The sequence below is a fragment of the Rhinatrema bivittatum genome, chromosome 17 (assembly GCF_901001135.1).
Source record: "Rhinatrema bivittatum chromosome 17, aRhiBiv1.1, whole genome shotgun sequence".
NCBI lineage: Eukaryota > Metazoa > Chordata > Amphibia > Gymnophiona > Rhinatrematidae > Rhinatrema > Rhinatrema bivittatum.
This window is the reverse complement of record NC_042631.1, coordinates 11,373,042-11,397,638: the sequence shown is the minus strand read 5'-3', so window position 1 is coordinate 11,397,638 and position 24,597 is coordinate 11,373,042. Positions and strand designations below refer to the sequence as shown.

The window sequence follows — 24,597 nt, the reverse complement described above, 5'->3', positions numbered from 1 at the left end:
GAGCTGGAATAGCACAGGAATTCATCTGAAGAAGGGGGGGGGGGAGAGAGAGATTACCAGTGATCTGAGGGGAGAGGGGATTAAGCTGGGACCTGGAGAGAGAGAGAGAGAAGGGATTAAGCACTTGGGATCAAACTGACAGAGGGGATAGGAAGGATGGGTAAGGCAACAAATAGGGAAAGTTGGAAGAAACAGTACCTGAATAAGTAAGGAGGGAATGGGAGAGACAGCACTTGCAGGAGGAAAGAAAGAGGGTTGGAGGAAAAGGGAGAGGACAAGGACTGGGTGAACTGGTGGAGTGGTTGGCAAAACTGGTTAGTTTCACTTATATGCACATGTTTTAAAATGCACTGACTTATGCATGTAAATCCTTTTTTTGTGCGTAAAATATATTCTCGCATATTTTTAAGAGAGGCAGAAAAAAATATACATGCTCAATGCAATGAAACATTTGCTTTCAATGCATTGCGTGTATTCATGAACAAGCATATATACGCGTACTTTGCTTGTAACCTGCTTAGTAATTAATATAGACCAGGGCCGGCGGAAGCACTAGGCGAACTAGGCGATCGCCTAGGGCGCTGAGCATTAGGGGGCGCCGAGCCGCTGATGGCCAATGGCCGCCGGTGGACGTCATCCCAATGGCGGCTGAGCGGTGAACTACTGCTATGCTGTGTGCCGGATACACACAGCAAGAAGATCGGCAGGACCGTGGTACAGTCGCGTCTAAACATGCTGGTGCTCCTCCTCCTCCTCCTTCCTGCCCGCGCGGCCCCGGAAGAAAAATGTTGCCGGGGCCGCGCGGGCAGGAAAGAGGAGGAGCATCAGCCAATGCAGGAACTTCTCCTCCTTCCTGCCCGCGCGGCCCCGGAAGAAAAATGTTGCCGGGGCCGCGCGGGCAGGAAAGAGGAGGAGCATCAGCCAATGCAGAAACTTCTCCTCCTTCCTGCCCGCGCGGCCCCGGAAGAAAAATGTTGCCGGGGCCGCGCGGGCAGGAAAGAGGAGGAGCATCAGCCAATGCAGGAACTTCTCCTCCTTCCTGCCCCCGCGGCCCCGGAAGAAAAATGTGGCCGGAGCAGCGCGGGCAGGAAAGAGGAGGAGCATCAGCCGCGTGCAGAAGAGGATCAGCGCGGCTGGAGAAGACCGGGGCCGCTGCAGAGCCCATCCTGCAGTGGCCCGTGAAGAGGAGGCCCAGAGGTGAGAGAGAGACTGAGGGTTTGTACAGTGTGTATGTGTGCGTGTATGAGATGAGTTGAGAGACTGTGTGTGTGGGTGTGAGTGAAGACCTGAATGTTTGCAGAGACAGCATGGGAGAGCCTCTGTGTGTGTGAGAGACAGCATGTGATAGTGAGAGCCTGTGCTTGAGCAAGACAGCATGTGGGAGTGAGAGAGAGCCTGTGTGTGTGTGTGTGTGAGTCAGCATGTGACAGTGAGAGCCTGTGTGTAGGAATGATTGTATGAGAGAGAGCATGTGACAGTGAGAGCCTGTGCTTGAGCAGGACAGCATGTGGGAGTGAGAGAGAGCCTGTGTGTGTGAGTCAGCATGTGACAGAGCCTGTGTGTAGGAATGATTGTATGAGAGAGAGCATGTGACAGTGAGAACCTGTGCTTGAGCAAGACAGCATGTGGGAGTGAGAGAGAGCCTGTGTGTGTGTGTGTGAGTCAGCATGTGACAGTGAGAGCCTGTGTGTAGGAATGATTGTATGAGAGAGAGCATGTGACAGTGAGAACCTGTGCTTGAGCAAGACAGCATGTGGGAGTGAGAGTTAGGATGTGCAAGAGAGAGACTGTGTATAAATAATTGTATGAGGGACAGCATGTGAGAATGCCTGTGTATGTGAGAGAGAGAAAGCATGTGAGAATGAGAACCTGACTGTGTGTTTGAGGGAAGCAGACAGATGGAGAGAAAAGAAATATGTTATAAAAGGAATTGGCAAAAAAATAAGAAAGGGAAGGTGGAAAAAAAAAGCCTGTGACCAACCGATTAGAAAACTAAGATAAGACAGCAAATGTAAAAAGAAATAAATTACTTTTTACTGATTGGAACATGTAATCTTTGGGAATGTGCAAGAGTAGCACTTTCTCTATGCGGATCTCACAATGTACGAGATCAGCATAGAGGAACTGGAAGCCCATGGGGCCTGCACAGAGGAGGCAGCAGAATGGGCTTCAGTGCCAATAGCAGCAATCAGCACCTCCGCAATAGCCATACAGCAGCAGTGACAGTGGCAGCAGAGGGATGAGAGAGGCTCTGAGGTTGCTGGCAAAAGAAAGAGAGGGGGTCTCTGCCTTTAGTGTGTGCATGTGTATGAATGGGAGTCTGCCTGGCGGTGTATGTGTGTGAATGCATGGGTGCCTGCCTGAGGGTGTGTCTGTGTATGAGAATGTATGGGTGTCTTCCTGGGGTTTGTATGTGTAAGAATATGTGCCTGTCTGTTTGTGGTGTATGTGTGTGTGTGAGAATAAATTGGTGCCTGCCTGGGGGTCTGTGTGTGTGAGAATGAATGTGTGCATGCCTGGGGGATGGAGAGGGAGTGGTGTGAAAATGAATGGGAGCCTGCCTGGGGTTCAGTGTGAGAATGACTAGGAGCTTGCCTGTGTGTGTGTGTCTGTGTGAGAACGAGTGGGAGCTTGCCTGGGAGTGTGTGTTTGTGTGTATGTGAGGGAGCCAGTGAGAGCATGAGTGTGTATGAGAAAATCCAGGGGAGTAAGAGTGTGTGTGAGTGGGGGGGGGGGGGGGAAGAGAGTGTCTTACACCCTGAGAGTGTGTCAGTGTCTGAGAGAGCGAGAGGTTATGGTTGGGTATAAGAGCATGAATGTGTATGTATGTGACAGTGTATGTGTGAGAGAGAATGGACATGTGAGTATGTGTGAGAGAGAGAGGATAACCTCCTAATCCTCGACAATATCAGGGTGACTGGAAATCAAGAGCTCCCATGTATGGACAGCAGGGGCTTTTTAAAATCCTTATTAGTTTTAATTATTGTGTGTTATTTGATATATGTACTGTTTTGAAATATTTTATTGGTGTTTGGGAAATTGTAAAAAATGTATATGATTTTAATTAATAGAAATTCTATTTATCAGTAGTTTTAAAATATTTTATTAGTATGGTTTTACTATTATAACTGATGCTTTGTTTCTTGATTTTATTTGTTTTATGAGGAATGGTTGTTCTGTTTTTCCATTGCTAATACACAGAGTCTGGCTTCTTGGGGTTTCCATTTCAGTTTTTTCTAATTTGTGCTCCTTTATTTTGTATTCTGTATTTGGTGAAGGTCTGTCTCTGCTCTGTGTGTGTGACCATGATGAGAGATTCTGCTAGCATAGGGATCTATAGCAATTGGGTTTGTTTTGTTTCCTCAGTAGGTGGTGTATTGGTATTCTAGGACCCAGTGTAATATTTATCCTTGCTTATTCACAGGTAGGGTTATTGTTGTTTGAGTCCTTGGTGTTATTACTGTTATGTTATGATGGGATTGCAGTATAGATTTTGGGTGTCTCTTTTGCGGTGCTTTATGTTAGTTCACAATGTGTCTGGCAGTGGAAGGTGTTTGTGCTGCTGTTACTGTGAGGTGACACCAGAATTTGAAAATATCTTTTAGTATGATGAGCTGTAAGGGAAACATCCAAGCTCCATTGTTTGGGGGAATTTCAGTGGATGCACAGAGATACAGAACTGGAGGTGCAGGATTTGTATTGACATTCTGTCCCTTCCTATATATTCCAGACTTCACTCTCATAATCCATATAGAATTAGTTGAATGAGGCTATCAAATAATTTATAGTAGTTTTACTAGAAGTGTGAAACTGGCCAGCTTTTTAAAATAATGCAGAGGACCCTTTGGACTTTTTTTAACAACACTTTTTTTTATAACCAATTTTAAAGCAGGATCCATGCTATAGAGGTGGGTGTGATGAAGAAATGTCATTTTGGCTCCCCCCCCCCCCACCCAAAACAAATTCTTCTGTCTAGAGATGCCACTGATTTTCTGTGGCACACAAATGCATTGGCCCCTGGGCGCTGGAGACCCTTGGTGCGCCACTGGGTGCGAGCCATATGGGGTCGCAAGTGGTGGCAAAGAGGAGTGGAGATTTGGCGGGCCGCAAGCAGTGCCCAATCTGCTCGCGACCCAGAAAACCCCAGTCAGCGGGCGTGATTGAGAATGAGGTAGGAGTCGGGGCCGAGACCGGGGGGGGGGGGGGCGCAAGGAAGAAGGCTCGCCTAGGGCGCCAAATCTCCTTGCACCGGCCCTGATATAGACAGATATAAAATTGTAAATAAAGTACGCGTATATATGCTTGTTCATGAATACACGCAATGCATTGAAAGCATGTGTGCTTGTAACCTGCTTAGTAATATAGACAGATATAAAATTGTAAATATACATGCATAAATAAACTTACATAGGTACGCACAGGTTCTTAAACTAGGGTAAAACTACGTATGGCCATATATGCTGCTGTGCAGTTATTTGAAAGTTATCCTCATAGGGTCCATGTTCCATACATAAACCTATTGGTAATCACATGTACATAGCCAATGTTTTGTTGTCCCTAGAAGACCATCATGAAGGTCAATGATTGACACACATCTACTATTTATATAGGTTATTAACATTGATAGTGGAGTTTAAGCACTACCAAATAAAACCCTCGAATCTCGCATCACCCACAAATCAATATTAATACATTCTCAGGGAACGCACAAACTTGAAGCTAATTTAGTAATAGTAGTTTCCAAAAATCTGAGCCAGGGTGTCCTAGTCAAACAATAACATTTCCTGGAAAACAAGCACAGGACAGAAATAAATAAAACCATAGATTGCCATCTTGTTTTGTAACATTTTAATAAAATATATTGAATTATTTCTATGTATGTTATGTGATAGGGTATTTAAGAGTTTTTAAAACCAGTATTGGGCCAGGACCATACCTTACACTTGCAGGTTGTACACGGAGATCCAGTCATTGTCCATACAGAACCACTGAGCCGTGTTAATCCATAGGGGTCCAAGCACGTTTTTCTGATATTGTAGGCAATGTTGTCAGCTAGGCAAGGGTCAGAGACACAACGGGGGCAACACTCTCCTTCTGAGATTGCTGTGTACTCACAGCTCAGGTTGGGACAGGTCAGAGGCCAGCAGTCTACTTCTCCTTCCTGTGGAGTTAAAAAGAAAGAGGTATAAAATAGGAAAATTATCATAAGGCATGGCACATATCTCGTACCCAGTGAATACTGCCATGTGCTAAATCAAGAAATTGAATTGGCCAAGGTACTCTTTTCTGATTTATAAATTCCCTTGATGAGGGGGATGAGGGCTTGAAAAGGCTGAATCCCTCAATAATCTGGTCCATATGAAAGAAGACTAAACAAAATCAACTAGACATCAATAGTAAAAGAGTTGGTACCAGCTATATATAGAGACAGTTGACTTGATATTAGATTACCCCCACCTTCACTTCAGGACACCTAATTCTTAGCACAAGACGTTGTTTGGTGGTAGAACCCACCCAGCACCATAGAGAGTCACTTAAGTAGAGCCAAGAGAAGAGGCCAGAAAGGAGCAAAGTGAATATACATCACAGGCAGCACTTTCTTTCTTTCCAGTATTTAGGTGAAAACAAAGTGACAGCCATAAAAACTATGTAATTCTTATTGGGGCATGCATTTTCAATTTTTTCACTTTTAAATTTTGTTTGTGAAGAGGGCATTTTCAAATTGCATTTTTTTGAAACAAAATTTTTTTTAAAAAGGTGCCCAGTACCATCTCCCCCATTTAAAAAAAAAAAAAAAAGAAAGCCCAGTGCAGGTGCTCCAAAATTAAAAAACATAATCCTCCCCCTCAGACTTCTCCCCTTCCCATTTCACTGGAACCATCTTACTCAATCTATGGGCTCATAAGTCCAAATGGACAGAAGCAATCCCCAGGTACTCTACTGGGCAGGTATTTAAAATCGACGCTAACATATTTCGTTGAAATTTTGTTTCACTTGAAATGAACGCACATCCCTAGATCTTTCGAGTGGCCAGGTCAGACTAAAGACTGCTCACAGGAAGAACCTTATAGATATTTTAACATCTGTGTCCATTCTCAGCACTTTGGGGTGAATTTATGTGCATAAAAATTAGCATATATGCATAAGTAGCTGTGCACACATATAAAAATCGAAGATATGCGTGTATATTCTGTTTCATGCATATATCTATATGCGTAAAAAAGGGGCAGTCTAGGGACATTCTGGGGCGTGGCCAAGAGTTATAAATATAAATTGCTATTTGATAAGAGACTTGTGCAAGTACATCTGGTAACTTATTCTTGCAATTTGACACCTGCTAATTATCTCGCACAATTGATAGCAGACGGGTCTGTCAGTGGTCGGTTGGGTGGGAGGTCTGGGTGAAATCGGGGCAGTTCAGATTAGAAGGGTCTTGGTGAACTGGAGATGGACTGGGTGCACTGGTGGACGAAATGGAAAGCTGGTCATTTCAATCGCATGTGCAATTTTTAAAATATACCAACATACGTGCATAAATCGGTTTTACACGAAAAGCCACATTAATTTCCATGCATAAAATATAGACATGTTTACAAAATAAGTAGGTGAGGTACACGCATTCAATACATTGAAACTTGCTCTTTCAAGGCACTGCAAGACTTCATGCATAAGCATACATATGCGTGTTTTATAATCTGCGTGTATCTGATACATGCAGGTTATAAAATACTGTAGAATATCTCCACATAGCCATATACACACACATATGGGGCTATGCAGGAAGTAGAACGATGTCTGCACTTAGCAAGTAAGGAATTTGAAAATGGGTTTTCACATATACTCACCCTTCTATTAATTATACAAAAAGCTTTGCAAAGTGAAAAAATAGCCTAACATTTCGCAGATTGGGAAGTTCTCGTTAGCAGATCATCATCTTAAAAGATGTTCTTCAAGAAAAATATAGCATTGAGAAAGAAAGCACACTCTTCTGCGCTGAGGGGACCATTAAAACAAAAAAAGGCAAGGGGTAAGGATTGTTTGCCATTTAGGAGTCGTCCTGGCTTTCGGGTATTGAGAGGTCACTTAGTTTAGTTTTTTGGTAAATGCTTTGCAGTGAAAGAAAACCAAAAAAACTAAAAGACCTGACGAGATCTGGTTGGTGGGAATCTCTCTATCATGTAGTGGCATAGGTACGACCTTTGAATAGTTTCAAAACCAAGTTGGATAGCTTTATAGACCTAACATAGTATCAGAAAATGACAACAGATAAGACCAAAATGGTCCATCCAGTCTGCCTAGCAAGGTGTTTAGGGTTATAACTGCTGCTCCGTGCAGGTTACCCCCAAGCCTTCTGTTTAGGGTAGTAACTGCCGCTCTGTGTAGGTTAACCCCTTCCCACCCCCCACCCCCCCCATGCCTTCTGTTTAGATGGTGGATGCCTGGAATAGTTTATCAGTGGACGTGGTAACAACCAGTATTTTCACAGAATTTAAACAGGCGGGATAGATACGAGGAGAAATTGCAAGGGCAAGAGAGGCAGATGACTGGAGATTGGGTAAGGTTAGAAGCAATTGGGCAGACTGCATAGGTGAAGTCAATTACTACGCTCCTTTCTATCACAGAGTACAAGGAGACTGCTTTTCTGATATAAAACAATTATGAACTACAGTGGAACTTTTCTGATAACGGACGATATCTATAAGAACATTGTGTTGTTAAATACAATTACTAGTCCTGGCAATCTGACCTTTCTTCTGCTATGTACGGTAACCTCTGTTTCACAGAACCAGTATAATACGTAGTCAAGAGAGAAACAGAGCACAGGGGTCTGGTGTACTCTTGTAAGGCACTGAATTAGGAAAAAATCGTCTGATTTCTGAGTTCAAAGCCTGATCTCCCGCCGATTCTCTCTGCAAGCCTGGACAAGTCACTTTATCTTCCAGAGCCTCTGTTTACCCCACTGTAATTGGGTAATGACAATAACATTTGTTTCTGCTTTTCTCATGCAGTACAGATGCTAGAAATGTGCTACCAGCTCATTCACTCAAGAGCTTTCCAGGGGCTCTTCCGAATTTTAAGTCATTATAATTGGGAGAAATTTAAACAGTGCAATTGTTGTTAAACATAGTACAATTACTGACTTTTTAAAAATGTTTTATAGTTGTTGCTTACTTCATTTTTACCATATGTTTGGCACAACATGGCCTATATACCAAAACCTGGGAAGTAATATAGTAACATAGTAGTGACTGCATGAAAGGACCAAATGGTCCATCCAGTCTGCCCAGCAAGCTTCTTATGATAGCATCTGCCGTTCCACACAGTTACTCCCAAGCCTTATGTCAAGGGTAGCAATATTTACAATCAAAACCAAGCGACTGTCAAACCCATAACAAAATTACCGCTAGCAGCATTTTTACTGGGTGAGGAGCCTTCTTGATAAGTCAGACAAGGCTGCTTGAAGGTGCTTTTCTTTTGGACTTGGCCATAGCAGCCGTCCTGTGCTTTTTCCCTCATGTCTGTGCATCGACGCCCCCGCACGTAAAAATCAGGGCCCAGCGTTGGCTGTCGTACTGGTGCCTCCAGAAGAGTCTGGTCATGCATTCCTGAAGAATTCAACTGCAAAGACCTTTAGGGTTCTCAATGCATCTCTGTTACCGATAGAACTGCCTACGGACTTGTCTTTTCAGAGCAACCTTATGGAATGACGTAACACTGTTTTCCAATTGCAATGAAAGTTGGGACCCAATAAAGGAATATTTTACCATAAATCAGTTTCCAGAACTGCCCCTTGCCCCTTTTTATGCGTCTTTTCTCTTTTGGCCTGGCAGCTTTCTCTTGCTTCCATTGGGCATCCAGTTGGCCTTTGATCCGTAACCGCACCACACGCCTCCATTCATGACTACCTGGGCTTTCTTCCCTGCTTTAGCCTAGCGGTCACAGTGACAATCCTCGGTCGGGGGGGGGGCACACGCCGTGATTGTCTCCAATGCTGTAGGCATGATGGCTGCGACTCCCCCAGCCGTCGCATGCATGCACCTCCCCCCCCCCCGATCTCCCCAGGGGCTGGGAAAGCTGCTTCTCCCACACTGCCAGCCCTTACCAGCCCCCAAAAGCAGAGGCAAGGCCCCAGGTTTCGCACATGGCAGCCTACAACACCCCATCATTGCTGCCATAGTCCAGGAGTGCTTGCTTATGAATCTTGTAATTTATCTAAAAATAATATGCAGCCAACACGTTTCTAATAAATGACAGGTACCATATTCTTTAGCTCGGTGAATGTGGGATGCTTTAAAATAAAACTCACGCTATGCTAGAAAATAATTATTAAACACAGCTGGAGTCATAATGGGATTTTCTGAAATATGCGTTACTAAATAAGGAGAATGGAAAGTATTCAGACTTGGTGATACGGGCATATTTCCTTAGAAACTGTACCCCTGCTCTCCGTACTGTCCAGTGTATACAGTTCAGCAGCAGATTTGTGCTATAATGTGTGCATGGCACAGCTATACATCCAAGCCCATTTAAAGCAAGGTAAATATTGTTTCTTACCAAGCAGCGGCATTGCTGACAGCTGTGTGTCCAGTTGTCCCCACTGCGATACAGTGTGTGTCCGTTTTGGTCCAAGCAGCGACTGGTCGCTCTGGTGTCACACTCTGGGCAGCAAAAGAGATCGGCATTGGGATTCTGACAGTCGCAGGCTGTTCTTCGGCAAAATATCTTCCCATCCTGTTAAAGGAAGAGGTAAAGGGATAGCCAGCAGGTGTGGGGTATTGCAGTACCGGATGCCTATCACAGAACCAGGACTGGACTCGGCAAAATCTGGACCGGAAGAAAAGCCGCATGACGGGGGAGAGGATGCTGGTTACTCACGGCAGAGTTTAAAAACCATTGCAGTTTTTTCTCTCTCTTTAAGCAAATTTTCGAACTGTAAAATCCAGACAGAAAGTCTGAGAAAATCGCATATAGAAACCCCTCCCAACCCCCACCAAGCAATAATCCTGAACTGATTTCCTCTCCCAAATGCAAATTGCACAAAAGAAATGAAGTCCGCAAGCCAAGGAAAGAGAGAGTAGGATGACAGAAAGAATCGGTCAATCAGCAATTCAAGAACACGCAAACACTGGAAAAGAAATAGTTCCAGACCATCGTCATCCTAAGGAGGAGGAGGAGCCGGGTGGGGTTGCACGCTGACTTGTTTTTCTTTTCTGTTACTTTTTGTTTTCTTTCATTTTGTTTACTTGAAATGTAAAAAATAAATAAATAACATGTACATTAAAAAAAAGTTGGGTCAAGCCAATCTCCTCCCCCCCCCCACCCCACATTGTACCCCCTCGCACTCCTTCCCTGCATATCCTCCATCTCCCACCCCAACCAGTTACTCCATCCTTAGACTGCAAACGGGATATGAGTGATCCCCACGTATGAATTTATAGGAAATTGTGTTGGTCAATCCAGAATCATTATACGACAATTATCCATCACACTGCCAGCCTCGGCTCGATCGCCATTTCCTACAATTGCATAGCTGGGGGAATCGCTCCCCCTCTAAGGGATTCAGCGCCTATGGATGGAGTAAGAGGTTTGGGCATGGGGGAGCAGCTTGCAGAGCAAGGTCTATACAGGAAGGACCCGGGAGGAATTTGGATCTTTATTTATAAAATGTAAAGAAAAACAAACTAAATTTCATTTTTTTTTCTTTTTTTTTCTGTTTTCATTTCCAACAAAAACACATCCCTAATGCCTGTTTATATTCAGTATAGTCCTGTGAGCTATACTTGTGGGTTCAACATCTCTTCCCTCTGTTGGTTGAGCCTTCACAGACACAACAGAACCTTGTCAGGAGAGTAGCAGGTCTTCCAAGGATGGGCATCCAACCCTTCAGTTTCCACAGCACCAATAACTCTTCAGGAATGCTCTTCAAGAAGAATTATTGGAGCAGTTTCTCTGGCAGTGCTGGAAGCAACTGTGGAAGAGAACCTGCGATGTCTCTGCGAGGCCAGTCCTATACTTCCTCCTCTTCTTCAGTACTATGGAAGAGCAGGTGCCTCTCAGTTTTAAGGCAATCTGTAGCAAGGACATGCACATTCTTTAAAAAGACGTCAAAAAGAGGGGGTTAACTGCGGCCCATGGAAATCTTTTCAAAATGTATTTTTACCGAGCGATATAGCATCAAAGCTCTAATGCATCCTTGATGCTGGCTTTTCTTTTTCCAATCACTGGCACATTGAAGCCCATTGGAGAGATGAAGTATAGTGTGAGAGTATCCTCACAGACACATCACCACTGTTACAACACGTCATTGTTGTTCTTCCCTTGGAGAGCATTTGAGAAGAATGACTGACTGGTGTGATCGTGATTAAACTCCAAATTTCAATGAGCCTGCGGAGGCTGGATATTTTGGATAAAGGTGTCACTAATTTTGAAAACCATGTGGATAATCTGCCATGTGTGGTTTATTAGAAGTCTTGGTAATAAGACAAAGTAGGAGGCATGGGTGTTGGATTGGGTGTTTGTCATGAAAGAATCATAGAGGAAGTTGAGATGGCCTGAAATGGCCTACTAGATTCCCGACATGCTCAGGACCAATATGGAGGGAATGGTAGGATAAGGATTAACAGTCCAGATAAAAGACTTGGTGGTGGGGGACGGGGCTAGGGAGCTGATTTTGAATACGGGAAGTTGTGTGCGTGTCTGTGGAAGAATCACAAATGGGTAGTCTGGATGGGTCACTTTGGTCTTTTTCTACCCTTATTTACTATGAAGCAGTTTTCTCCAGTGCTGCTGAGGGTGCACTAAAGATTGGTTTGCCTGTCCTCCAGAAGGCTTCTTATACATCAGGCAAAGCTCTCTGCCAATAAAACAGGAGACATAAATCTGCAAGTAAGGCATACCAGGAATTCTTTGACCTTGAAGAAAGCCTTTTCTGATTTTCAATATACAGTGGCTTGCAAAAGTATTCGATCCCCTAGCAAGTCAGCAGATTGGTGTGGATTACAAATGACGCTTACACCAATTGTTCCAGACAGTATGTTTATTGCAAACCAGTAAGCTCTTAAAAGTAAATTTTCAAAGATACAATTGATTATTTCACTACATTTTTTGTTAAATAAAATTAAAAACTGAAAAATGCTGCTTGCATAGGTATTCAACCCCTTCAGACTAGGTCTTGGTAGAACCATCTTTTGCTGCAATAACACCTTTAAGTCTGTTAAGGTGATAGCTGCCGCTCCATCCTGGTTAACCCCCATGCATCCTTTTAATTTTCACCTCTAGCCTTTAGGGATCCACAGTGTTTATCCAATGACTTTCTGAATTTGTTTACTGTTTTCATCTTTACCAACTCTTCCGGAAGGGCATTCCAGGCATCCACCACACACCCTCCATGAAGTAATACTTCCTGACATGGATTTTGAATCATCCCTCCTGCAATGTCATATTGTGATCCCTAGTTCTACTGTTTGCTTTCCTACGGAAAAGATTTGAGGAACATGCATCATTAAAACCTTTCAGGTACCTAAGGTCTGCATCATATCTCCCCCTGCACCTCCTCTCTTTCAGGGTATACATATTCAGATTCCTCAGCCTCTCCTCATAAGTCTTCTGATACAGATCCCACACTATTCTGGTTGCCCTTCTCTGGACTGCCTTCATTCTTTCTCTATCCTTTTTGAGATATTGTCTCCAGAACTGAACACAGTACTCCAGGTGAGGCCTCACCAAGGGCATCACCACCTCCTTTTTCACCAGATACTTCTCCCAGTCTGTGCCTATTAGTCTTTCATCCCCCATCACATACACCCCAGATACATGACTCTGCAATTGATGGCATTGAAACCCAGTTGCCAAGTCTTCGACCAGTCTTCAAGCTTTCTTAAATCACTTTTCATTTTCTCTACTCCTTCAGGCATGTCCACTTTGTCTATTTGTGGATGATACTAAGATCTGAAACAGACTTTACCTTCTATCCCTTCCGCAATATCACTCACAAAGATATTGAACAGAACCGATCCCTGTGGATCCATTTACCATTACTCGCTGTCTCCCTTCAGTCAACCAGTTTGTAGTCCACTCTACTACCTTGGCGCCAAACTTCTCATGCGAGACCTTATAAAAAAAAAAACTTTGCTGAAATCCAAGTAAATCATATTGAGAGCTCTTCCTTGTTCTAATTCTCAAATCACCAAATCAAAAAATCAATCAGATTTAATGTTGCTGCCCTCACGTCCCCCCTCCCAGAAATATAAAATCTCAAAGAAAGGAGAAGAGCCTCTAAGGCTAATACACAGTGAAACCAATGAAGCAATTTCATGTTTCATCAGTTACATGAAGAAAATAAGTGGCTTTCTCTCTCTCAAATATATTGGAATAATACTTTACTTCACAACGGTCTTGTGAACAACAGTGTGATTGCCCAGAAAAATAAATTTTCAATAAACCGAAATTGTTCAGGTGGCCTCATTAAATTAGAAGGCGAATACTGTATTAAAAGCTCTTTGAAAACCGCTAAAGAATTCTAAGGTGGCAAGAGCACAATAGTGGTGCGTAACTTCGCAATAATTTATTTTCCTGTTATTCTTCAGACCTTGACCTACCCTTTTTTTTTTTTCAGATGAAGACTGTTTGGATCGCTGCAACCTGCACTTTCCTGCATAAGCATCAACTCACAACCTTAGGAAGCATTATCAGTCTTACTAAGGTCTCTTCTTATTAACACAAGTAATAAATGTTTACATACAAGGCATGAGCTGTCAATACCCAGATTCTTCATTTTGGGTGCTAAGTGGCATTTTAGCACTTCTAGGTGCAAAAAAGGATTGTGGCAGACTGGAAAGTATATGTGCCACTGGGCAAGTTTCCATAATGTCCTGAGAATTATCCTAACGCTAATGACAGAGAATGCGAGAGATGTATCTGGTCTTTAATTATATGCACAAAGAATCTATTAGAGGGATTCTGAAGTGCCAGTTTGCTCTTTGAGGTGTTAGATCTAACACCTTCCTAGGCCTCCAAGTTTTACATTGCTTCTCTGATCAATGCGTTTGCTGTCGTCTTTAATTTCTGCTGCATTGGAGGTGACTTCTAATGTGCATTCTGCCAAACCTTTTATATCAGTTTCTGCAAGGAAGAACGCACCCGACTTAGAACAGAGTCACACATTACACTTATAACAAAATGGATTTTCTAAAAATAAGTGTACACCTAACTTAACCTTGCATCAACAGAACAGAAAGGGTTACGAGATCACACTGAATGTCTGGGTTTTTGGGTTTTTTTTGCAGTTTGTGTATGCACACGTGGTCACTCCCCCCCCCCCCCCCCCCCCCCCCCCCCACCTTTCTTATAAACCTAACTGGCTAAATTTTAGCTGGCTAGGATTTGGGGAAATTTTCGACTGAAAACCTAGCTGGATAGATTTGGTTGAAAAATTGTTTAAAGAAATCCAGCTACAATTAGCCCATTATCTTGTCCACTCATCAGGTCTTTGAAAAAGGACCTAATAGTAAAAGGGCCCAATACACCATATGTAACAGCTAGCAGCAGGGCCTACCCTTCAGGGGGACATATTGGGGCAGCTGCTGCAGTCTTTTATCTCCTCCCTCCCTTCTTATTCCTCCTTTAACAGCTAAACACACACTGCCATTGGGTCCAACGAGACAAGAGGGCAGAAGAGGAGGTTCAAAGAGCTTGCCAGGCTGGGCAGCAGGAGGTTGGAAAGGATCAATCAGGCTGTCCACAGCTTGATTTGTTCCAGCTCTCGCACCCCCCTTCCCTTGGGTCAGCCCTGTGGAATCTTTGTAGGCTGTGATATCTTTAATTCGACAACATTTACTTATCTTGTCATTTACTTATCTTTATGCAGTCTAAAATCAAAAACCTAGCCTTATGCCAAACATCTATTCTCCAGCCTTCACTAGACTCCGTAACTTTTACGTTATGTTATTAACCCCATATATCTGTATCCAAGTTATAACTACCTGTTCTTTGTGAGACATCAACTTGTCATTGTTATTGTTTAGAATGTAAACCGAATTGATCAGTAATTCTGTTACTGGAAAATCGGTATATAAAAATGCTAAATAAATAAATAAATTGAAAAGATGTTATGCTTTGGATTGGACGATATCTAAGGAAGCTGTTATACAAATATAACATATCAGAAGGGGCCAATGTGATATTAAAAGCTCTTTTGCTGCAAACATCTTTCTGTGTTGGGCAAAACAAGGTATCACATAAGAACCTCCAAAATTCCATGACAGGTTAGACTAATGGTCCAGCCAGCTCAGCACCCCGATTCCGACAGTAGCCAATTCAGGTTACTAAGAAGTTCAAACTTACAAAGATCCTGCTTTTCCACGGCCAGTGCTTCCATTAGGCAAACTAGGCACTTGCCAAGAGCACCAAAATTTTCAGGATGGCAAAACCCCACTCGCATAAGGCCCAGAGGAGTGCTGTGCCAGAGCCAATAGTAAAGAAGGAAGTATGGTGCTGGAGCCACCGCTGCCGGCAAGAGGAAGCACCTTGCAGAAGCTGCCACTGATGGGGTAAGTTGAGGGAGGAGGGTACATGACCGAAGTTCCACCTACCCATACTGGCTCACACCAAGGGTCCATCAACCCAGCATCCTGTTTCCAACAGTGGCCAATCCACATCACAAATACCTGGCAAGTCCCCAAATATTAAATAGATCTCCAGCTACTATTGCTTATTAATTAATAGCAGTTTATGGATTTTTCCTCTAGGAACTTATCCAAACATTTTTAAACCCAGTTACACTAACTGCTGTAATCGCATCCTCTGGCAATGAATTCTAGAGCTTAATTATTCGTTGAATAAAAAAGAATTTTCTTTGATTTGTTTTAAATGAGCTACTTGCTAGCTTCATGGAGTGCCCCCTAGTTCTTCTATTATCTGAGAGAGTAAATAATTGATTTCTATTAACTTGATCAAGTCCTTTCATGATTTTGTAGACCTCCTATGATATCCCCCCCGCAGTCATCTCTTCTCCAAACTGAACAGCCCTAACTTCCTTAACCTTACCTCATAGGGCAGTCGTTCCATGCCATTTATCATTTTGGTTGCCCTTCTCTGCACTTTATCTAGTGCAACTATATCTTTTTTTGAGATGTGGTAACCAGAATTGTACACAGTATTCAAGGTATTGTCTCACCATGGAGCGATAGAGGCATTATGACAACCATCGTTTCATATGTCATTCCCTTCCTAATAATTCCTAACATTCCGTTTGCTTTTTTGACTACCACAGCACACTGAGCCAATGCTATCAAATTATTATCCACCATGATACCTAGATCTCTTTCCTGGGTGGTAACTCCTAAGATAGAACCTAAAATTGTGTAACCACAGCAAGGGTTTTTTTTCCCTATATGCATCACCTTGCACTAGTCCACATTAAATTTCATCTGCCATTTCACTTGCATGCAGCTCCATCACTGCTCTCTACATTAATGGTGGGGGTGGAAGGGGAATAGAACAAGGAGCTAAGAGTAACAGATAAGAATGAGAGAAAAAATGTGTGAGGCTTGCTGGGCAGACTGGATGGGCCATTCGGTCTTCTTCTGCCGTCATTTCTATGTTTCTATATTTGGATGCCCAATCTTCCAGTCTCACAAGGTCCTCCTGCAATTTATCACAATCCTCTTGAGATTTAACTACTCTGATTAAATTTGCAGATGACACAAAATTAATCACCTCACTCATCATACCACTTTCCAGATCATTTATAAATATATTAAAAAGCACCAGTCCAAGTACAGATCCCTGAGGCACTCCACTGTTTACCTTTTTCCACTGTGAAAACTGACCATTTAATCCTACTCTTCCGTTTCCTGTCTTTTAACCAGTTTGTAATCCACAAAAGGACATCACCTCCTATTCCACCATGTCTCTGAGATGCCAATTAAGTCTATGTCATCATTCTCCCATCTTACTCCTTAGACTTCTGGCATTAGCATACAAACATTTCAAAGTGTGTTTTTTGTTTGTATTTACATTCTGCTTTTCGGTTGACAGAGAGATACATTGGAATCTCTTAGCTCAGGTGAGTTATTATAGGCACTTGGACTACTTTTCTCATTATTGGAACCTCTGTTAGGAAGCCCTAACTCGATGCTTCATTAGTAACCTTTGAAGATACCTCTCTCCGAACCATGCGCTGCTGAGCGACTGTTGGCTTTCCCCTTTGATTTAGTTTAAAAGCTGCTCTATCTCCTTTTTAAAGGTTAGCTCCAGCAGCCTGGTTTTACACTGGTTAAGGTGGAGCCCATCCTTTCAGAAAAGACTCCCACAAACGTTTCCCCAGTTCCTTACAAAACTAAATCTTTATTCCTAGCACCATCATCTCATCTAAGTATTGAGACTCCGGAGCTCTGCCTGCCTCTGGTGACCTGCACGTGGAACAGGGAGCATTTCAGAGAATGCTACCCTGGAGGTTCTGGATTTAAGTTTTCTACTTAAGAGCCTAAATTTGGCTTCCAGAATCTCTCTACCACATTTTCCTATGTTGTTGGTGCCCACATGTACCACGACAGCCGGCTCCTCCCCAGCACTGTCTAAAATCCTATCTAGGTAACATGAGATCTGCCAACTGCACCAGGTAGGCAAGTTACCAGGCAATCCTCATGCCCACCAGCCACCCAGTTATCTACATTCCTAATAATTGAATCACCAGTTATGATGGCCAACCTAACCCTTTCTTCCTGTGCAGTAGCCCTGGGAGACATCCTTGTGGTGCAAGAGGATAATACACCACCTGAAGAGCAGGTCCTTGCTACAGGATCATTTCCTACAGCACTAGGTTGATGCTCTCCATGCAGGAGACTTTCCTTCTCCTTCTTCGCCTTTATTGCGACAGTTAATGTTCTATGTAAACCGACCTGATTCGATACTTGTATTGAGAATGTCGGTATATAAAAATCCGAAATAAATAAATAAATAAATAAATAAAGATAGCACCAGGGCTGCCAGACTGGAGTTGGGACTTCTCTACTATGTCCCTGAAGGTCTCATCTGTATACCTCTCTGTCTACCTCAGCTCCTCCAGAGATCAGACTCGTTCTCTGAGAGACAGCAGCTATTTGCACCTGGTGCACACATACAATTTCTCACCAACAGGTAAAAAAAAAAAATCATACATGTGACACTCGTTGCAAATAACTGGGAGGCCTCCCCCTTGCTGTTGGAGTGCTGCCTTCATCTTAAATTTGTTCAGTTCCTAGTTAAGTTTAGGTTGCTCCTAGAGCACCAAATACTCTTGCACCAGCCCTGTACTTTTCACCAAATTCAATATGGCTATTAGAGCCATGCCTGTAGAATATTGGCATCATAAACCAAGGCTCTCAGCCTACAAGTCAGAATCTCCAGAATGCATCACTGGCCAGAGTAACATGGCTGATCATAATTTGACAAAAGAGTCTGGCACAGCTTTGTGATCCTGGTCTGTTAGCACATCTAAACCATGACCTAGTGCAGTCACAGATACAAGTAAAATCCAATCAGCATAAAGAAGCCAGCAAATCAATCTTACAGTATCAGAATGTTCCGAAAGAGAAAATATAAATATCAAAGCTTTGTGATTGTGCATCATTTATCAGTTTTGTATGAAGAAACTGAGGGCAGCTGCAAAATCAATAGCAGCTTAAAACAGAAAAATCTGTAAACATACACAAAAGGAAAAAGTATTTAAAAAAAACCAAACCTCAAGTAATGATTGCTAATTAAAAGTGATTCATGTGATTTGGTATCCTTGCAACCATGAAAAATGGCCACCGTGGGTCCCATGAAAAGAACATAGGAGCTCACCCTTCCCCTTTGTGAACTGCGGCTGGAGCATACAACAGCGCACCCTCAGTATCTGTACAGAATTCACTTTTGTACCGGGTTTTTTTTTTTTTAAACATTAAAAAAAAAATAAAATAAAACAGTGACTAGGAGTGGCTACCATGGCGTCATTACAATTACATTTTAATTGGGAATCGGAAAATGAACAGTGGAGGCACAATCAAGTCAAAAGTAAATAATCTGATATTTCTTCATAGGTTTATTTACCGCACGATGTTAGGCCTACACGACTGCAGCGTCCTGACTCTTTCAGTGCCTCTCTGTGAGTCTGTATTGCTTCACAACCCTGCTGAAGTCTGGATGCACTGCAGCTGCTCAGATCCCGCCTTTCATGCCAGACCTGGCACATCATCAACTACTTGGCAAGGGCCAACTGATCTTTCTCTTGCTTGGCTCATAGCATAAGCCCCTACCATGGACCTTATAGACTAGGAAGTCCAAGATTAAGCAATCAGCACAGTCCTATTCCAGCTATAAGGTCCAATTTTCATTTTTAAACTATAAAAACTGGTGGGGGAGGGGGGAAGAGGAATGGCCTGAATCATTCTGACAGGTCTTAAATGCTTCTTACAATAGTTTATGACGTTGTCTTCTCAAATAAGAAGAGGCAAACATTTCTCCAACGGGTATGCAAAAGCGAATTAACATCTGGATAAAGTAATGCAACAGATTAAAATGTCTTTGATTCATTAATGAAATGAATGCAAAACAAATTCAAGAGGTACTCAACTGCTGTATTGTAAGTTTAACAATAACCCTGAATGCAGTGGTGATGGTACATTAAGGCTCGACTATAATCAGCTGATTTCAGTTCTCTTAATGCACACAATAGGCCAGAGATGAATGTTCTGCAGAGTAACACAGTAGTTGATGGCACTGATCTGCTCATCCAGTCTGCCCAGCTATTCCTGTGCACACTGCTCAGGATCTATCCCAGCTGCCAGCCATAGAGCAGGACCCTCTTCCTTACACAGGACAGTTTTTCCTGTCTTCCTCATACCTATGCCATCTCCAATTGGTTCACACCCAGCACCTTTCTGACAAAGCTTTTTAATAATGTAAATAGCTAACCAATCCCAGCGCAGCCAAACCTCTGGCCTTCTAGGTCCCCTGCATAGCCTGCCAGTAAAACCCGGCTATGTGAGTGCCTGTGTTTCTGCTAGGACTTCTAGTTATTCTACTTGCAGACTGTCAGAGAGCCCCAGCTGCTTGTTAATTCTGTTGCCGCAGTCTGTGAGACAGGCCAAACTATGGGGTTGTCTGCATTTTCACTCGGATTTCTAGCATGTCATGTTACTCACTTTGCAATTCATTCTGCCAGCCCCAAAACCTAATCTTTCAAGTAAGGCAAGTTAAACCCTTAAACATGTGCTTCTCTATCACTTTTTCTCTCTTCATTTTTTTGTCACTACTAAAGATCCTCTATGCATAACCCATGCCCTCTTAAAGTCTGTTATTTTAACCTTCATTATCCTTTCCATGAAAAAATCTTTCAGATATTGCTCTACTTCCAGGCACATTGTGATGCACCACAAAACCCTGTTAAAAGTGCACTAGGTACCTTTGTAGCAAATCACCATACTATAAAACAGTGTTTACTAACCCTACTCTGTTCTTCCCACCCGTCCACATTCTCCCCCTGCTCTCCCACTCCCAGCACCCCAGTATACCTTATCACAAAATCATAGCAAAAAAAAAAACCAATACAAATAAATTCCCCACATGAAGCCTTAGTTTCACCTGACTCTGGCATACCCATAGCAGGACCCTAGCTATCAGCTTCACCAACAGCCCTGCAAGGGCTTTGTGCAACTGAGTAGCCTCAGGGAGTATGAGGGTCATCCTATCATTTCTCCCTATTCCTGACCATCTGCCACTCCCTGCAAACAGGCCTCCATAAAGTCCGTTATTTGGCTAGCTCACTGGGCCTCTTTACGTTACAATACTATGTTTGAGGTACTGAGCGTCAATATATATATATTTTTTTCTTTTTAAACATTTTGTGCGGTGATGCCACCACTGCCACAAATCCTCAGAAAACATTGTTCCTGTTTACTGGACCGATCCTCCTACTTGTTTACTCTTATCTATGCTCTTCTCCTCTGTCGCCAACCCCAGACTCTGCTCTTTCTACCTTGCTAAACCTATGTGCCTAGAACGGACTTCCTGAGCTGCTGCGTCACACCTTATTCAAATCCAGCCTAAAAATCCACCTTTTTGAAGCTCTTTTGAAAATCTTAACCTGTTTTTTTCTCCTGATCACAGGAGCAAGGTCTGTGTATTTGTACAGGGTCTGTGTATTTGTACAGCACTGCATACTGTGGCAGGGTCTGTGTATTTGTACAGCACTGCATACTGTGGCACTATAAAAAAAAAAACAACCTAGCGGCTGGAGCAGCAACTGTGTGAACCCTTAAGGAAGAAACGAAGGGCTACAGAATTGTTGGTGACTGCTGGACCGTGCAAGCCCTCCCCTCCAGCAGTTTTGGCCCACAACAAGACAGGCAGATGCACACAGGGGAAGAAAAACTGAAGTGGCTGGCAAGGGACGGCACATGTCTTTCACAACGCACACAAATGGCAATCACCACCCCTATCAAAACATATAGAAACACACACACACTTCTGAGCTTTATCACCATTTCTGTGTGCCTTCCTTGCTTGTTTCCTAAAGTTTGAATTTACATCAGAAAGTATTGTGGTGATTGAGCAATGCGGGATACTGCTTCCGTTTTGCTCTGGGGCAAACTACTGGAGAGAGGGTGGGGGGTGGAGTTTGGAACAGAACATTTGTTAACATTTCACAGTGTCCCGTAAGGACACCCATGCAGTCATGCATATGGCAAGCAAAGTCACAGACAGAGACGCGCGCACGCACAGAAAACTGTTCTTTCACCATCCCCCTTTACCCCATAGTTACCACAAGTGGAAAACAAAAATATACAGAAGCACAACACGCATCATACGTGCAGTAGGAATCCTAGCATCCCCTTTCTTCCAAGTCCAGGTTGGAAAAGCCTCTACAAGCTGCGCCTGCTTGTCTTACCCATTGAAAAGTTCTCCGTTCACGTATTTCAAAAGATGAAAAAAAAGAGAGAAGACTGAAGAAACTCACCTTACAGGAGCAAACAGAGCATCTGTCGTCTTTCAGCGTCCACACCTGGCCGTTGCGCTTCAGGCCCTCTTCGTGCCAGCAGTCACCGGTGCAGGACGGCCCCGAGGGACACAGGCAGTCAAAGCCCCCCTTCAGGTTTACGCAGGCCGAGTCATTCCAACAGGTGTGGGTTTTTAAGGCACATTCATCAACATCTGCAAAAAAGACAGGACGGTGCGTAAGGCCCCCAGAGAAGAAGACGACCTGACAGGGTGCTAAAACATTCACTGCTGAGCATGTAATTCCTGTCGCCTCGTTTATAGTGTGAAGACTCATCCTGCCATGCGCCCGCACTGTTCTTTTCTTTCGGCGTTTTGCTATTTCTTTTGCTTTAACTTTTAAAAGCTAACTAACCTTCCCCGTTTGGAAATGATGCCGCCTTCTTCTTTGATCTGCTGCTCAGAGAAGGAAACGGTAGCCCGGTGCCCAGTGGGAACCGACAAATGGTCAGGCAAGCAATTTCTAACAAGCCTGAGAGAGGATGCATCTAAGTTCTGTACCCAATGGAAAGAGGGATGGATGGGCGCTCACAAAGCAGGTGGTTAAAAGATCGCTTCCTCAGCCACAGAGCACCATGACAGGAAGGAAGAGTGAAATCCTGGAACCGTGCAGCTCACAACGGTAACTGCCACAGAAACAAAATGAGTCATAAAATTCATCCCTCAAGGCTTAGGGGGAACAGCACAGCTGACTCAGTCTGTGCAGGGCAGGCAGGGACAGTCCCTGGTTTTACCCCCATTGCCAATTGGACCTCCGATTTACCCCAATAACAGCAGGGAAACCCCCCCCCCCCCTCCCCAGAATCTGCTCATCATGCAGATACAGAGCCAGCTGGTCCCCCTGGGTGCCGGCAAAATTAGTTACTGGCAAACTCCAGCAGAAGAGAGTGAGGGAGGTTCAGGAGGGAAGTGTGCATTACAATTATCTGTATCTCCAGCAGTCCCACAATCATCTTAGCACATGTTCATGGGGGGTGGGGGCCTCAGTAGGAGCAGAGATTGCAACCTGAACCTCCAGGATGTGCAAACATTCTCACCCCCTTTGTAATCAGTATTAAATGAAAGAGAGAGCCAACTTTTCCACTTCTAATTTGCACACCATTTTTAGAAAATACCAGAATGTGTTTCGCCATTTGCTTTTAAGCACTGAACCTTTTCTGAAGAGTGCTGCTCGGGCTGCAGAGTGATCGGGAAGCCACATGGGTGTAGTCTGGAAAGTTCGTGGACAGGAAGATCTTAGGATGGGCCCAATAGAAAGTATCAGACCTTTTCTCTGGAGCCGACACAGCTGCCAGAGCAGAGCTTTATGCTCAGGAGTTTAGCACTGGATGGGAGCTAAGAGGATGTACTAATGTGTGATAACATGGCCTGTTGAAGTGCATTAATTATTTCACATTAATGGCCCATGTTAATGACATGCAGATCAGTTTGGAGAAAGCACATTAACACCATCATTAACACAGGTTGGTTTTCTGGTTTTTTTTTGTAGCTTGCAAAAAAGCCTGCATTAGCATGGGCGGTCATATGTAATGATATGATTTGCATACAGAACAATAATGAAAGCCCTTTCTGTGGATAAAACAGCATTTTATCCAGAAGAAATCAGGGCTTGGATTATTACCCAACTTTTACCCGCAACAGCAGAGACGGGTGCTGGGGTGGTGAGAGGGAGGGTCAGTGCACAAAATGCATTGTTTTTTATACAATCAAAATTATGTGCAGAAAAAGCAGGCGTAATCTGTAATTTTACCCATGGGCAATAATCAACGCATAAACCTGGGCAGACCAACCCTGTTCACGGCAGCTAAATACCACAGGTTTAAAATGCCAATGACAGGTGCATTAATGGCACTTTTAACACATGCTAGTGTTTTTCACAAAGATCAGTACTGTTTAGTGCATCGGGCTTCTAAGACTACCTAAGCATTTAGAATCTAGGTAGAACATTTAGGGCTGTACTTTCAAAGGTACCAGCCAAGTTGTGCACCTACTTATCCATTAGCATACTTAATTTTCAAAGGGTTTACAGAGCTGCAGGTGGAGGTCTTATTGACGCCTTTGCGCAGAATGAGGTCATCAAGCATCGTTAAAGCCTTGGATTGCACCTTGCAATGTGCTGGTCGTGCATGGAAAGATTTTCATGCATGAACACCTTGCTGGCCCCCTACAAATTCAAAATTTGATTTTTCACAATTTTACAGACAGATATATTGTAATTACAGCCACCCAACCACAGTCAAATAATGTAGCTTCATTTTTAAGAGATATAATGGGCTTGCACCTTCCACAGAGTTTTGCCCAAGGTGGATTTACACACACGCTGATACAATAGTTATGTTAAGGCTATGTTTCCATTTCTCTTTCACTATTTAGATATTCTAATATTTTGATTACAGTTACTGAGGTTGATGTGGTCCACACTTCTATCCGTTTTTGATTATTCAGACAAGGTAAATCTTTTTTATTTTTCTGGAGTTTGTAGTTCATACAGCTGGTTTCTGCTCATTTATAACATTTCAAAACTACTGTTCACATGTGGCATTCCAAGAAAAAAAGCATTTGATAAACAGTAAGGCGTTC

The 24,597-nt window shown here is 43.3% G+C and overlaps 1 protein-coding gene and 1 long non-coding RNA gene across 7 annotated transcripts in view; one reads left to right on the top strand and one right to left on the bottom strand.

The window, feature by feature from the left end:
- The window catches only part of NELL1 (neural EGFL like 1), a 387,142-nt gene that overhangs the window by 7,154 nt on the left and 355,391 nt on the right, over positions 1–24,597 (bottom strand). For 5 of the 6 annotated variants that reach the window (XM_029582536.1, XM_029582538.1, XM_029582537.1 and 2 more), the window contains 3 exons: positions 21,980–22,173; positions 9,556–9,732; positions 4,937–5,161 (listed from right to left, as the gene is read on the bottom strand). In XM_029582536.1, the coding sequence (XP_029438396.1) occupies positions 4,937–5,161; positions 9,556–9,732; positions 21,980–22,173 (596 nt within the window). The remainder of the gene's footprint in view (positions 1–4,936; positions 5,162–9,555; positions 9,733–21,979; positions 22,174–24,597) is intronic. The other variant, XM_029582539.1, reaches the window with a different exon arrangement.
- LOC115079233 overlaps positions 1–24,597 on the top strand; it is a 51,058-nt gene that overhangs the window by 9,571 nt on the left and 16,890 nt on the right. The window lies entirely within an intron of this gene.